The sequence below is a fragment of the Dendrobates tinctorius genome, unplaced genomic scaffold (genome assembly GCF_039654945.1).
Source record: "Dendrobates tinctorius isolate UK_male_01 unplaced genomic scaffold, ASM3965494v1 ptg000006l, whole genome shotgun sequence".
Taxonomy (NCBI): domain Eukaryota; kingdom Metazoa; phylum Chordata; class Amphibia; order Anura; family Dendrobatidae; genus Dendrobates; species Dendrobates tinctorius.
Window position 1 is genome coordinate 12,778,682 of NW_027361674.1, and position 15,145 is coordinate 12,793,826.

The 15,145-nt window shown below is 48.1% G+C and overlaps 1 protein-coding gene across 2 annotated transcripts in view; it reads left to right on the top strand.

Moving 5' to 3' along the window:
• The window catches only part of ESR2 (estrogen receptor 2), a 58,104-nt gene that overhangs the window by 26,038 nt on the left and 16,921 nt on the right, over positions 1 to 15,145 (top strand). For both annotated transcript variants that reach the window (XM_073570801.1, XM_073570798.1), the window contains exon 6: positions 10,397 to 10,530. In XM_073570801.1, coding sequence (XP_073426902.1) covers positions 10,397 to 10,530 — 134 coding nt within the window. The remainder of the gene's footprint in view (positions 1 to 10,396; positions 10,531 to 15,145) is intronic.

Here is a 15,145-nt window from a genome sequence, read left to right on the forward strand (position 1 = left end):
GTAAATAGAGTGTAGGGAGGAGGACCCCCACAAAGTGTCCGTGCCAGAACCAAGGGGACCGCCATCTGAGTTCCTAAGGAAACAGTACCCGGGGAACAGAGGAGAAGAGTGGACTGTAGAGAGTGACAGGACAGCAAGGGGAGGGGCGAGTATAAAAGGGGCAGGGAGCGCGCAGAGGAGTCAGTTGGTGATACGTCAGACACGGAGCAAGAGACGGAGGGGGCGTGAGAGAGCGGGAAGGACACTGACAGTTCAGAGAAGAGACCAGCAGCAGAGGGTAGCTACGCAGTGGCCCTCAGGAAAGAGGGGCCGATCTTACCGACAGGGGACTGTCTCTTCACCCCAAACCTGGGTTACGATCTGCCCCCGGTCATCCTCGGCCATTACCATTGAGCTCGAGCCCTCCGCGGCCTATCCGCTCCCTCTCCCGGCTGCTGCCATCCCCCTTCAGCCCGCGGTTGCGGCCTACCCGCTGCCACCCACGGACACTGCCAGATCACGTCAGCCCGTGGTTGCGGCCTGTCTATCACCGCTCACAGCCGCCTTCACCCCGCTGCAGTCGGCAGTTGGGGCCTGTTCCTTGTCAACAGAGACACTCTGCACACAGCCCCAGGCTGTGCGCGCGTCCAGTAAACTGCCACTCTTGAGCACTGCGACACAACCCTGCTTGGGGACAGGAGTCCCATTGAACTCGCTAACAAGCACAACCCCACTGTTACAACAGGGGGTTACTTCATCTCAGGACTCCATCAGGGCCTGTTGTGCCCCAACTCCTCCTGGGCGCTAGGGCGTCCGAAGACTACTCCAAATCTTCCGCAGCTGGGCCCAGCGGCTGCGATGCCAAGGCAGCCTCATCAAAGACGCCAAAGCAGCCTTATCAAAGACACCAAAGCAGCTTCATCAGCAACGCAGCTTCCACAGAGACGCCGAGGGATGTCAGGACGGATAAGTGACATTATAGAGTATAAGGACCCGTAGACGGCCATACCGTGGCCCCATAGTAACGGGCCTCGGCCAGGTTAGTCGTGTTCTTTCCAAATAGTGTTTGGTTGTACTGAATCCCTGCGAGGACAACTGTTGTTATCCCTTTTTGGTTGCTTAGTATAGCCCTAGCGGCTTTAAATGATAAAAGTTTGCTTTTCAAAGTTAAACCAGTCTCGCGTCTCGTCACTGCATCCTGTGAACCTGCTGTTTCCTACAAGGCCATGAGCATTATTGCTGTTTTATGATCTCATACAACCTCTTTAAATAAGGGTGGTATATTGTGAAGATAATATTTCTTGTTTTTCCTGTGACTCATTCTTCTTATTAGCTGTTTACCCAACAAACATCCTATTAAATCATTTTTACACTCATAATAACACTTGTTAAAAATCCTCGCCACCGCCCGGCGCCAAGACATCTCTCCTACAAGTAAATTCTGTGATCGGTGCGACAAAGCCCTGAGCTCCATGTCAGGATAACAAAATCTTCAAATACTTTTCAATCCTGGTGAGAGCGCTCACAAGGCAACTCATTATTTCTTAATTTGCTCCTCAATGTACTGCAGCTTCTTCTGCATTTCGGAATCTATTCCAATTTCCTTTGAATGACTTGCAAATTACAGCTTTTTTTTGGCTTTTTAGTTGAACCACTGTTTCCTCCTGTGAACCCTCTTGTGATTGGGAGTTATGTGCTGAAATATTCTTCATTCTCCGCATTGTGTTAACAAGAGGGTCAATTCGGATTTGACAGCTGTTGTTCAAGTAAATATGTATTAAGAAACATCCATAAAAGAACATTTGAGAATGAGCGCAGGTTCCCCTGATAAAGATTGTTACTTGTCTTCGTTTTTTATATTATTTTTATTTAAATTTTTTCTTAAAGGCCGAGTACTAATTTCTAATTGTGTGCCTTCACAAAATAGTGATCCAGCACTGAACTGTCCCTTCTTCAAGCTGGAAAATCATAGGCTGTGTTAAGAAAGTTAGTGTTCCGGCTTCCTGGTCCCCAATTTTTCACACTAAATTTTTCCTCAATACTTGGAAAGATCTTGGAATAGAAGACATTTCTCTTTTTATTACCAAGCACCTATTGTGCCCATTCCATAACTTGCATTAGTTTCTCAAGTATCCATATCCTCATAGATGGTAGGCAAGGATATTGGCCTTTCTTGGGATCTACTAGGCTCTGAACCACCAACTAGAGTCACCACCACCCCTGATCTTCTGGTAATAATATATCCTTTGGGAATTTGATAGCTGATGTTATACATAAAATGGACTTGACCAAAGTACCACATTCATCGCTCTTCCTGATGACACAAAGATTACTGTTTCAGCCAGCTGCCAGGTACAGTCCCTTAAAGCCATTTTGGCTTCTTCTCTATTAATCTTCAATTTTTTTTTCTCAGCTCAAAGTCTGCTCTGTATTGGACATTGGAGTTCTGTTACTTTTCTACATGAAACCGATAAGACACTTGTTCTAAATATAAATGTTTAATTACATTGCCAAATTTCTGAACCTTAACCCTGATGTTTCTAGTGACGTGCAACCCTTGGCTTGATGACAAGTCAAAGTAGAATCGAGTGCTCTTCCTTCGTCCAGAGACCTGAACAATGAATTGCTTCACTTACGGTACTTAGCCCCGTATCTAAATATTAGAAAGAAGCCTCTCTGCTTTCCTCTTTAGTGGCAATGCTAGAACTTTCTCTCTTGTAATTATACTCTGATGCCATTAGGTTGGTCTACAACTCTGAGAGCAGTACAGGCTGGAACTTCCTTCTGTGATTCTCTGTAGCCCTGGGGTAGAGCCCCATATCTAACAAGTGACCCATACCCTCACTACTGACTAGCAATGATGCAGACACTTTTCTGATGGGCAACACAATTATTATTCTGCCATGCTGTCTATCTGTAAGGGTTGGACCTCTACTAGCAAGAAATACCATGTTGCTTTATACTTTGTGCCATCATCACCACAGGCAACATCTGGTCCAAGTTCAGGTTTGAGGGGGTTTTTTTAGTTCTGGGGTCTGAATTCATTCTGAGGTATGATGAAAGGGATCATTTGAGCCACTGTAGGGGAGAGGGCCCCGGAAAAGGGGCCCGCCGTGTGTCCGGGTCGGAACTAAGAGGGCTGTCACCTGAGTTCCTGAGGGGTACGTTCCCAGGAGGATCAATTACAGGCCATGACGGACCGTTGACTAGGAAATGTGGGGGCAGATCAAAGAAAAGGGGCGGAGTGACTATAAAATGAGCAGTGCAGACCAGCAGGGGGCACTTGGCGGGGAGAGAGACGAGAGACAGTAGGGAGGAGTCTGAGTGGCGTCCAGGAGCGAGAGTGAGTCAGCACTTTTGGGACAGGAGCGACAGGGGCTCACTTGACAAGGGAAGTGGACGGTGCTGAGCAGCGCGAGGAGGATACACAGCGAGACCTGCGGCCTCCTCTGCCTCGCTTCGTGCCACGGCTGTGGCCTGTACCGTGAGACCCGCGGCCTCCTCTGCCCTGCTCCATACCATGGCTGCGTCTGTACCGTGAGACCTGCGGCCGCCTTTGCCCTGCTCCATACTGCAGCTGCGGCCCGTACCGTAAAACCGGCGGCCGCCTCTGCCCCGCTTCATAACTCGGCTGCGGCCTGTACTGTGAGACCCGCGGCTGCCTCTGCCCCACTCCATACCGCGTCTGCGGCCTGTGCCGTGAGACCACTGCCACTGTTCGCCGTACCGTTTAGTTCAGTGTTATTTTTGTATTTGTGTTTGGCTTCCCTGTGTTGAAAATCATTGTCAGTTTTATCCTTCATCTCTATATAAAAGTTAAATTTAACCCTTGCTCTGCCTCCTGCTCGTCATTGCATCCTGCGTACCTGCGAGTTCCACATTTTGGTGTAGTCGGCAGGATGCAGTCTCTGAGCGTGGAAGCCACAGACGAGGGTGGCCCCCGCACCAGTATATCTATAGGGGCCGTGTTGATTAACCTGCCAAGGTTTACAGGCAATAATACAATGCTGTGGAGCTGGGCTGAGCGAATGCGGGGGTTGTTGAGGATGCACCCGATGACCCCTGGAGGCCGAGGTGGCTCTGATGGCGTTGGACGGGGAAGATAGGGACTCAGTGATGTTATGACCCCCCGGCCAGTGAAACACCTTCCCACGGTATTACAGATCCTGAAAGAGACCCATGGGGATCCTACTGACTTAGGGGAGCTGAGAACCCAGTTGTTTAGTCATGTGCAAAAGAAGGGGGAGACCATAACGCAATACATGAATGTCTTGCAGGAACTGTATACAGCCATTGAACAAAAGCACGGGGTTGGCATGGGGCCCATAGACATAACATTACGTGACCTGTTGGTGACCGGGCTGCGGGATCCCGGGTATGAGTGAACCCGTGTCTGACCTTCTCTGAGATAGGAAATGAGGCGCGCACACGAGAATGGGAGCAGGGGGTGACAGTCCCTGTAGGGATGGTCCGGAGCACCGAAGTCTCCGTGAATGCCGTCGGTGAACCCCAGTGGGTGGAAGAAATGAGACAAGAGTTGAAGAATTGGCTGAGGTGAAGGAAAAGGCCGAGGCCACGTGTAACCGACCGGAGCTGAGCGCAGAAGTTCTGAACGCTTGTGGCCGGCCTCTGCGATTCCTCACCTGCTATGGTTGTGGTGAAGTGGGGCACTTCGCCCGGGAGTGCCCACGGCATGGGAGGAACTCGCCCCACCGGTCATTAAGACTAGAGGGCTCTGAGTTAGGGGGACGCCTCTCAGAGCCAAAATCCACAACGCGGGGTGGTGGAAGTCCTGAAGATTTAGTAGCAAAGTGCCATTAATCTGGGCAGAGTTTGAGAGCCGCGCGATGCGCGGCCTGGTGGATGTGGGGTCACAAGTTACAACCATGCCGGAAAACTACTTCCAGCAGCATTTCCCCGAAGCAGCAAGGCCCCCAGTGGGAGTCTGTAATCAACCTGTTGGCCGCTAACCAGTTACCGATCCCAGTCGCCGGGGTAGCTTGGATGCAGATCTCGATGTGCGGCAAAAAGCTGGGCCGACGAGGCGTGGTCTTGGCCCGAGGGGGCACAGGCAACAGACATGCTGTCACCCTGAGCATGAATGTGCTAAAAGAATTCGGCAGCCTCCTCCTCAGTGAACCAGCTCAAGAGACTCTGAAACAATGGGGCACCCGCACCTCCCAAGGACAGATCTTCCAACAGCTAGTACGGAGCGAAAGTCCAGGAGGCCTGCCAGGAGGGGGAGGTGTTGGGAAAGGTTATTGCACCCGTGGCCACACAGCTAGTGCTGCCGCCAGGCCAGATGGTAATCTCCCTGCCCGTCCGAGCCCGTGTACCCCTGGATGAAGTGGAAGTGCAGGTGGAACCATCGTTTTCCGAGCACTTGCCCCTTGGGCTCCTGGTGGCTTGTGCCCTGGCCACCATGAGGAAAGGGACAGCCCTTCTATGCTGTGTCAATCTCGAGGACCAGGACATCATCGTGAAACCCCGCAGTGAGATGGCCAAGCTGGTAAAAACACTGGAGGAGGCGCTCCCGCCCTGCACTGCAGCTGGGGGTAAGCCTGGGGAATCCCTGAGCCTTGACTGTAAATGCAACCCAGACCTCGGGGTCCCTGCCTAAGCAGGAGAGACAGGCAATATTGGAGCAGGTGCGAGCAGAACTCTCTGGGCTGGGGCAATCTCAAGTACAACAAGTGGAGGCCCTCCTGGCCTATTACAAGGAAGTATTTGCCCATCACGAAGACGATTTTGGCTGTACCACGGCTATTACTCACGGAATTCCCACCGAAGGGACGGCCCCCATCAGAGAGCGCTATTGGTAGATTCCCCCACAATTGTACCAGGAGGTAAAGACACCTTTGGTTCAAATGCTGCGGAAGCGGGTCATCCGGGAAAGTCAGAGCCCCTGGGCTGCTCCCATCGTGCTGATACGGAAAAAGGACGGCACGTTGCATTTCTGCATGGATTATCGAAAGCTGAATGCCTGCACCATCAAAGACTCATATCCGCTTCCCTGAATAGAGGAATCCCTGTCTGTCTTTGGGAAGGCAAAATATTTCTCAACCCTGGACCTGGCTAGCGGATACTGGCAGGTACCTATGTCGGAACAAGATCGAGCAAAAACCACTTTCATCTTACCCATGGGGCTGTTACAGTTCAATCGTATGCCCTTCGGACTGGCCAACGCCCCCGGAACCTTCCAATGGTTAATGGAGCAATGCTTGGGTGACCTGAATTTCGAAACAACTCTAATCTACCTGAATGACATTATCATCTACGCTGCTACGTTTGAGGACCACCTGTACCGTCTGGGCCAAGTAATCGGCCTGCTACAGAAGTATGGGTTGAAGGAGAAGCCCCAGAAATGCCATCTGTTTCGCACACAGATCGAATACCTGGGACATGTCGTTTCTGCCGAAGGTGTGAGACTGTCTCTGGAGAAGGTCGCTGTGATACGGGAGTGGCCTACCCCCGAGACGGTGAAGAACGTGCTGGCCTTTCTGGGGCTGGCAGGATATTACCATCGCTTTGTGAAAAACTTTGCTCACTGAGCCCGGCCCCTACAGGACCTGTTGAAAGGAACACCGGTTGGTGCCAACAGCTGGAAGATTCAATGGCACGAACTGCAGGAATAAGCGTTTCGAGATCTCAAGGCCGCACTCTCGGAGGCCCCAGTGCTCGCTTATGCGGATTTCTCACAACCGATTATTCTGCACACCGAAGGGAGCTTGCACGGGCTGGGGGCTGTGTTGTCCCAGATGCAGGACGGTAGAGAGAAGGTGATCGCCTATGCCAGTTGGTCCCTTCACGACTCCGAACGAAATCCGGACAACTACAGCTCCTTTAAGCTCAAGCTCCTCGCGTTGATGTGGGCCATGACGGAGCGATTCGCAGAGTACCTAGCGGGTTTCGAGGTGCTGGTGCGAACGGACAACAATCCACTAGCTCACCTCGAAAATGCCAAATTGGGGGCCCTGCTACAACGATGGGTAGCCAGGATGGTGAAATTTAAGCATAAAATCATGTGCAAATGAGGAGCGGAGAACGTCCACGCAAACGCCCTGTCCCGAATTCAACACATGACCCCAGGGCCAAGCCGGGACAAGGAGTTGAAAGGGGAAGAAACACCATTTTCCTCAGGCCCCGCCGAGACAGTGGCGGTTGCATGAGAGCAGTCCCGTGAGGAACTGACAAGGGGCCTCCTGGAGCAGTCCAGAGACGAATGGGTGCGCCTGCAAGAGGAAGATGGAGAAATTGCCCCCCTACGTCAATGGGTGGCCGTGAAACAATTGCCCAGTGACGCCCAAAGAAGAACATTCTCTCGGGACACGTTACCAATGCTACGCCAGTGGGAGAGGTTGGCGATCAAAAATGGACTATTGTATCCAAAAGCAGAATTGCGGGCGGAGCCGACATTCTCCTGGCAGGTGTTAGTACCGGGAGCCCAGTTGGCCGAAATTGCCCGAGAAGCCCATGAAAAAGGGGTGCACTTCGGGGCTCAAAAGACCTTCCAGTGGCTGCAGCGGATAGCCTACCATCCCCGATTGCAGACCGAAGTAGAAGAGACCTGCAGGAGATGTCATCAATGCGAACTGACTAAACCACCGGACTGACTAAACCCTCGAACTGTTAATGGTAGACTATCTGACCATTGGCCCAGCCAACCAGGGGTACGAGCATTGCCTGGTCATGGTGGACCCCTTTTCAAGTTCGCCGTGGTGACCCCCACCAGGGACCAAACGGCAGAATCTACTGCCTATGCCATTTGCAAGAGCTTTATTCAAGTCTATGGCTGCCCCCAACGTATTCATTCAGATCAGGGTGCCTGCTTCTTGGGAAAAGTAATGGAGGAGTTGCATCATCTATATGGCATCGACAAATCGCGGACCCCAACCTTCCACCCGCAAGGAAACGAGGTCTGCGAGCCATTTAACCGGACCCTAATCCAGATGCTGCGTACCCTGGAGGGCAATCGAAAGACCCGTTGGCCCGAATACATCCCTGAGTTGGTCTGGGTATACAACAATGGGGTTCATCGGGTCACCGGCTACACGCCATACTCGTTACTCTTTGGCCGAGAAGGAAAAGGGATCACCGAAGTAGAGTTGGACCCAGATGAAGAATGACCGTGGGCAGGGGTCTCCTCGTGGGTCCGAGATCACCGGTATTGCCTGCAGACTCTACACAGGCTAGTACAAACAAGGCTCTGAGAACTGAAGCACCCAGGAAAAGCCCAGTCACAGCCAGCAGAATTCCAAGTGGGAGATTGCGTCCTCGTACGGGAGCAACGCCCCTAGAACAAGTTGGAGCACCGGTGAGAGGAGGATCCTTACCAGGTACTACGTCGAAATAGCCCAGATGGGCCTGTGTACGAAATACAATCTGAAAAGGAAGGAAACCGACTTATCCGAACAGTCCATCGCAACATGCTACGGCCCTGTATATCCACTGACCCCCAACATCCTGAGGTCCTTCTTGAGGCCCCAGATTCAGCATCAATAGTCTGGGAAGATGAAGAAGATGAACACTTCCCAACAGCAAGAGCCGGCTCACCAAGGGCCACTGCCCCCATGACCCCAGCTACCCAGCCGCCTTCCACCACCCCAGATGACTCCATTACACCACCCGAACTGCGACGCTTCATGCGGTCAACTTTGGTTAACCCCCCAAATGTTATGAACAGACCAGTTTGTATGGTATAAATGTCTCCAACGGCAGGACAAACGCACAGACCCCCCAAAGCCCTCGCCCGTGGACTGGCGAGCAAAAAGGGTGGGGGAGTGAAGGGGAGAGGGCCCCAGAAAAGGGGCCCGCCGTGTGTCCGGGCCGGAACTAGGAGGGCTGTCATCTGGTTTCTGAGGGGTGAGTTCCCTGGAGGAACAATTACAGGCCAGGACGGACCGTTGACTAGGAAGCGTGGGGGCGGGTCAAAGAAAGGGGGCGGAGCAACTATAAAATGAGCAGTGCAGACCAGCAGGGGGCACTTGGCAGGGAGAGAGACGAGAGACAGGAGGGAGGAGTCTGAGTGGCATCCAGGAGCGAGAGTGAGTCAGCACTTTCGGGACAGGAGTGACGGGGGGCTCACCTGACAAGGGAAGAGGATGGTGCCGAACAGCGCGAGGAGGATACACAGCAAGACCCGCGGCTGCCTCTGCCTCGCTCTGTGCCGCGGCTGTGGCCTGTACCGTGAGACCTGCGGCCGCCTTTGCCCCGCTCCATACCACAGCTGCGGCCCGTACCGTGAGACCCGCGGCCGCCTCTGCCCCGCTCCATACCGCGGCTGCGGTCTTTACTGTGAGACTCACGGCCACCTCTGCCACGCTCCATACCGCGGCTGCGACCTGTACTGTGAGACCCGCGGCCGCCTCTGTCCCGCTCCATACCGCGGCTGCGGCCTGTACCATGAGACCCGCGGCCGCTTCTGCCCTGCTGCATACCGCGGCTGCGGCCTGACGCGGGGCCTGTATCGCCCACCCCTCACCAGAGCGCAGGAACTTCCGAAGCCTTCGGCAGCTCTTCTTTGGCTGGACCCGGTGGCTAACGCGCTGCCAGGACACTCCCCGGACACCAACTCTGCAGGACATCAGAGACCGATAAGTGACACTCCGTTGCTCATATTCCTGTTTAGTCCAAGGGACCTTAGCCAGCCAAACCTTGGCCATATAGCCGCCACTGCTCGCCGTACCGTTTAGTTCAATGTTATTTGTGTATTTGTGTTTGGCTTCCCTGCGTGGAAAATCATTGTCAGCTTTATCCTTCATCTCTATATAAAAGTTAAGTTTAACCCTTGCTCTGCCTCCGGCTCGTCACTGCATCCTGCGTACCTATGAGTACCACACCACTTCTATTCCAAATTACAAAGTCTATAAAAGTGAGAGGCAACTGTTAAAAAAGCACACAACACTTAGACAGTTTCATTCTGGCTCTCCATTAAGTGATGTCCTAAATCCTAAACCTTGGGAAACAGGAACTTTAAAGATTGCACCCAAGAATTGAAAAAAAAAATGTCATTACTGCATAGCCAGGTATACATTTTTTTCTGTATGCCTCATAACATTATGATGGAGACACCCTTTTGGCTTCGAGCCCAAGAATACATACAATGTGAATTTAGCCTAAAGCGTCCAAAGCTCCATATAGACATTTGTTTTTTTGTTTGCAGATGCCACCTTTTTTTAAGTGGAAACTGAGTGAAAACCCCAAAGTTTTTAGGAAGAATCAGAGTTTTTGCTTCCAAAATTCATCCTAAAACAGTGTGTGCACTTACCCTTACTAACCCATGAAAGTCAGTAGGACCTTGTTCTAGGGCCATGGAGCACTTTGTATATTTATTCTAATGATCTGTTCATTATCTGTATGTGGCACTTTCACAATGCACTGCACGTGTGGCTGATATGTATATGCTCTGTATTTACAGGGATGAGGGAAAATGTGTGGAGGGAATATTGGAAATATTTGATATGCTGCTAGCTACAACGTCAAGATTGCGGGAGTTAAAACTTCAACACCGAGAATATCTCTGTCTGAAGGTCCTTATCCTGCTCAACTCCAGTGAGTATTTCTAGACTGTCATAGTATAGTTTAAAAGTTATTGCTATGGTATAGAGGATCATTCAGTATTACTGTATTAAAAAATCAGGCAAATGTGTAAGGGTCCAATCCATCCACCATCCATGGGTCAAATGTTTATGGTTTAATGTCCGTCGTTGGGTTGTTATACTAATTTTAAGATCATCGGGGTTTCCTGTTATTCATTATGTCTTAAGTTGGCTACAAGAATTGTCTACCAATTAAAGATAAAAACATTATGACTTTCCTCCAAATATAGTGCTGCAACTGTCCATGGGTTCTCTGGAACTCTGGTATTGGAAATTAGGTCCATTGCAGTGTATGAGGCAAAGGTTCAATATTACACACAAACTGTGGACAGGTACTATTTTGATAAGAAAGCAGCCATGTTTTTTAATACATTCTACTAGGTTTGTAGGGTCATCTGGGTCTTTAGGCTACAGCCACTATGTGCCCAATATCTAGCCCAAATTACGCTTTACAGGTTTAGAGCAGATTTACCGAGTAACTGTCACAAAGATGGGTCATGACTTTGAAATGCTTCTACTTTGAATTTCGTCTATGCCTTTTTTGTTCCACTCTTGATTTAGATATCAATTCAGCAAATATTTTACAAAATCAGATTTAGCTATTTCCTCGTCATGGAGCAGATAATGAATAGAGATTATCAAATTAATTTGCCAGACTCTGGTTCAACAGCCATGTCAGTAGTCCATGGTTGCTGAATCTAAGCCCTTATAATCACTACCTGACAGCATCTCTGTCTCCTCTTTTGGCTAGCCAGTTTGGTGGGTCATTGCTGTGACGTCAAATACACATGGTGTTGTGCCATGCCTACTAGTCAAAGGAGGAGCTACAGATGCTGTCAGGCAAGAGGCTGTTTGCGGGCCTCCCATAAAGCGGCCATGGAATACTGACCTGTGAGGTGGACCTGAATTCTGTGAATCCATTCACTCTTATCTCATAATCAACAATCAACCATAATTTCTTTTTTTTTGTTATCTAAAAGGCGTTCCTGCTCTAATTATAGTGTTGTGGCATTAGTATATGTTGCATACGTGCACCATATATGATTGCTTGTATGACCAAGCTGAAAACGAGATGACCATACAATCAGAGATGAGCTAAATTTGTGACCTGGCTCAACTTAATCTATGCTGTTTCTACTCATTCTCCATGATGGCGCCAGAGGACATGGACTCCACCAGTTCAGAGAGGTTTTTGGGGGGCAGGGCACTGTGGCCAGTAGCAGGGTGTTGCTCAAAACTTTTACTCACTCAGCAGCAGACTGCAATGGGGGTATCCCGTCATCCTTTCAGGGCTATGCCTATCTTCTATGGGCTAGACCTGACCACTCTGCCTCCTTCAGTTAGTATAAGTGGGCTTCTAGGTGAGCTTTGGTCCTCTTCGAAGCCTAGCGTCACGTCCCTCATTTGCATTGTGGGTTTCTGGTCTTTCTACTTCTGGACCTTCTTTTCTGTTGCCCTCCAGTTGGATTGCAGGCTACTTCCATTGGCGCCAAGTTGTTCTGTGGACTTCTTCAGCAGCTTTGGTTTTCTGTAGCCAGTATGGTGGCGCCAAGAAGTACCATTTACAACTTCTGACAATACCATGTGTTTGGAGCTTCTTTAAGTGGTCATTGCATATCCATTGAGAGTACTCTGTGTGATCCAAAGCTGTGGAATAGCCGCCAACCATCCAAATTGAGCTAGTGCAAACAACACAAGTTAGTTGCTTTGCTGACAAGCATAGTGATTACTATAACACTGAGATTGTCTTAGGATGTGCCCAAAATCTCTGCCAAGTTACAATTTTTTTGCGCACAATTAAATGTTTGACCCTCAACTTGGGGTCCCAGTTGCTATTTTTAAACTTGTCCTTCAGTGATAAAATGCACTACATACTGGCATATGTTGGCCAATGACTGCAGTGGTTGTGTGCACATGTAGGACACCTCAAGAAGACTGACATCAGTTGCCTATTGGTTATCTTATTTTTGTAGCTTTAAGGCATTTATATAAAAAAAAAAAACATCCTGGGCACCCTCTTTACAGATGAACAACCCTCTCTAATTGAATTTCTTGTCTCACCACCAATATGATTTGTCAATCTTCTTTGACCTCCTTTTCCAAGACAATATACTGTCAGTATCTGCTCCTGTTACAGAAGAGATGAGGAGACTCATACTTGAGGAAAACTCTAATTTTCGATTCAGGTAGTTACTGGTTTTCTTTTCCAATGAAAGATCTATTCTTTCTTATCATCTTCTTGTAGTGATGAGTTATTACAGATTATAAGAAGCGCCATGAATATAGAAATGGTTATGAAAAAAAAGAACTGTACAGGAAGAAATGTTTGTGTAGCCTCTTCCCGATTCAGGTCATATTTTATGTTTTGAATGTTTATATGACAGGAGCAATTTTGAAAAAAGCATTTGAGAGAAATAAACTCAACAGAAGAAATTCTACCCTCTATACAACAGGTCAATGGCTTGACATTGCCTGTGCCCCAGACTTTTCTATTATAGAGGGACAAGCCCGATGGCTAACGATGTGGTCGGATGAAATGGTTTTGAAATGTAATCTTTCTACGCTACCTTTTGAAGGTGAATTTGTTTTCAGACCAGTTCTAGATAAGATTCTTGAAAAAATCAAGACAAATGGAAGGGTTTTCTTACACCTAAACAATTCAATATGGTTGTTTTCATCCTTCTGGTTCCAAACTGGAAAAGTCCTGGAAGAAGCATGAGGTCATATTAAAAGGGGGCAAGGGAAGACATGCACTATCTTTCTCAGTTATGCAAATCATAAAAAAACAATTACACCATGTTGGACAAAAGGTTCTTCACCTCGTAAAAGGAATGGAAAAATTGAATTAGATCATATGGAGGATGCATACTTTCAAAGTCTTTTCTTTTATTAGAAATTTGACTAGCTTCACGTTTATGGTGGAAATTGTACCATATTTGGGCATATTTGTGATTGCTGCAAAAGCTAAATGTCCATAGGAAATGATATGTCAGTCTTAGGGGTCCATGGCTGCATCCTTAGAGACAGTCGCTTGGTGTGAAGGCCACACGAGACCTCCATAGTCTCTAAACCAATAGTTTCACTGCCTACAAAGACTGTTATGCCTCTCCTCAAACTATCAAGAGTATGGTATGAGAGGCCCTACAGGCATATAACAGTGGAGACAGTAGTAGCCCATCTCTGTCACTAGAGAGGTACAAGACAGGATGTCTGTGAGCCATTTAAAAGTGTGATGCAAACTTCCATCAATCGGGTCGGTGAGATCCATCACAAGCTTGTACACCTCATGTAAGGAACTATGAGAATTCTAGATGACAGAATCATCTTAAAACTAACTTCATCCTTTTACGCAGTGTTCACAGAAGTTCACTTCCCAAGTTATTGTGTTACCTTCCATTTCTCAAAATCTTTGCAATCCTCAGATTGAAAATGTTCCATCCTGGATGTTTGCAGGATGGCGCCAAATAACCTGGAGATTTAAAAGGTTAATTTCCTTTTCTTTCAATTGCAAGATATAAATAAACAAAATAAGTTATTCAAAATTACCTTTTATTATGTCTGGATCAAGAAGACAATTTGTGCATGATAAGTAACCTTGACCTTTTGCACAAATTTTTGTCCAGTTCACCAATACTTTTTGGTGGTTAGCTCATAGAACAGATTGGCTGCTACCTTGTCTACTCGCCATACTGTTTCTACTCATTTCTGTTTGGACTTACTATCTGTAAAAGTAAAAAGTCCACGTTGTTGTCCCTCCGTAAGGAATTGTTCACACTAACTTTTTATTTGGTCCATGTACACAACGGATTGCACATCGATAGCACATGGAATAATTGTAGCCTATGTGCTTGTCCTCATGGGTAAGAGACCTGAGGTCCATGTAGAAAAATTGCAGCATATTCAAGAAGGGTTCAGTTTCGGATTAGACTAATGTGTATAAATAGCAGGCAGCTCCGTTCACTTTTTAGATGAGCACATGGAGCCAGTCAACGTTTTAATTTGTGGACATGACTGGTCCTTTGGGTTCAGTGCTCAGCTGAATTTAGGGTAAAGCTTGTTACTTGACTGGAGAAAATCTAATTAGTTCTTAATTTGGTTTACAGAAATTTTCTTTGACCGAACAGTAATGTTGTTACACTGCTTAAATAGATATATGTAAAACACTGACAGAGTAAAAATGAAATGAGGGGCTTTAAACCTTTATGTTTCCTGTCCCTATTGGGGCCTACATTAACTCTAAAAAATCATGTCCAGCGCTTTCTGCACAGAAGCGCATAGATTCTCTGCAGCTATGGTCATAGGTACACAATTAGGTGACCCTAATACCACATAGCTAAATGCCTTAATATCCAAATCATATGGTGCAAAATGACCATTTTCTTGCTCAATTTAATTTCCAAGGGCCTAATTATTCCCAAATAAGGTATTTTAAAACGTATACTACTGTCATGGGTTTACTGCAACAGAGAGGAGCCAAAAGACTGTAGCGTCTGATTTCTCCTACTCCTGCACTGATTCAAAGCACTTCACCTTCTTATTAAACAGTGCAAGCTTTTTTTGGCAGTGCA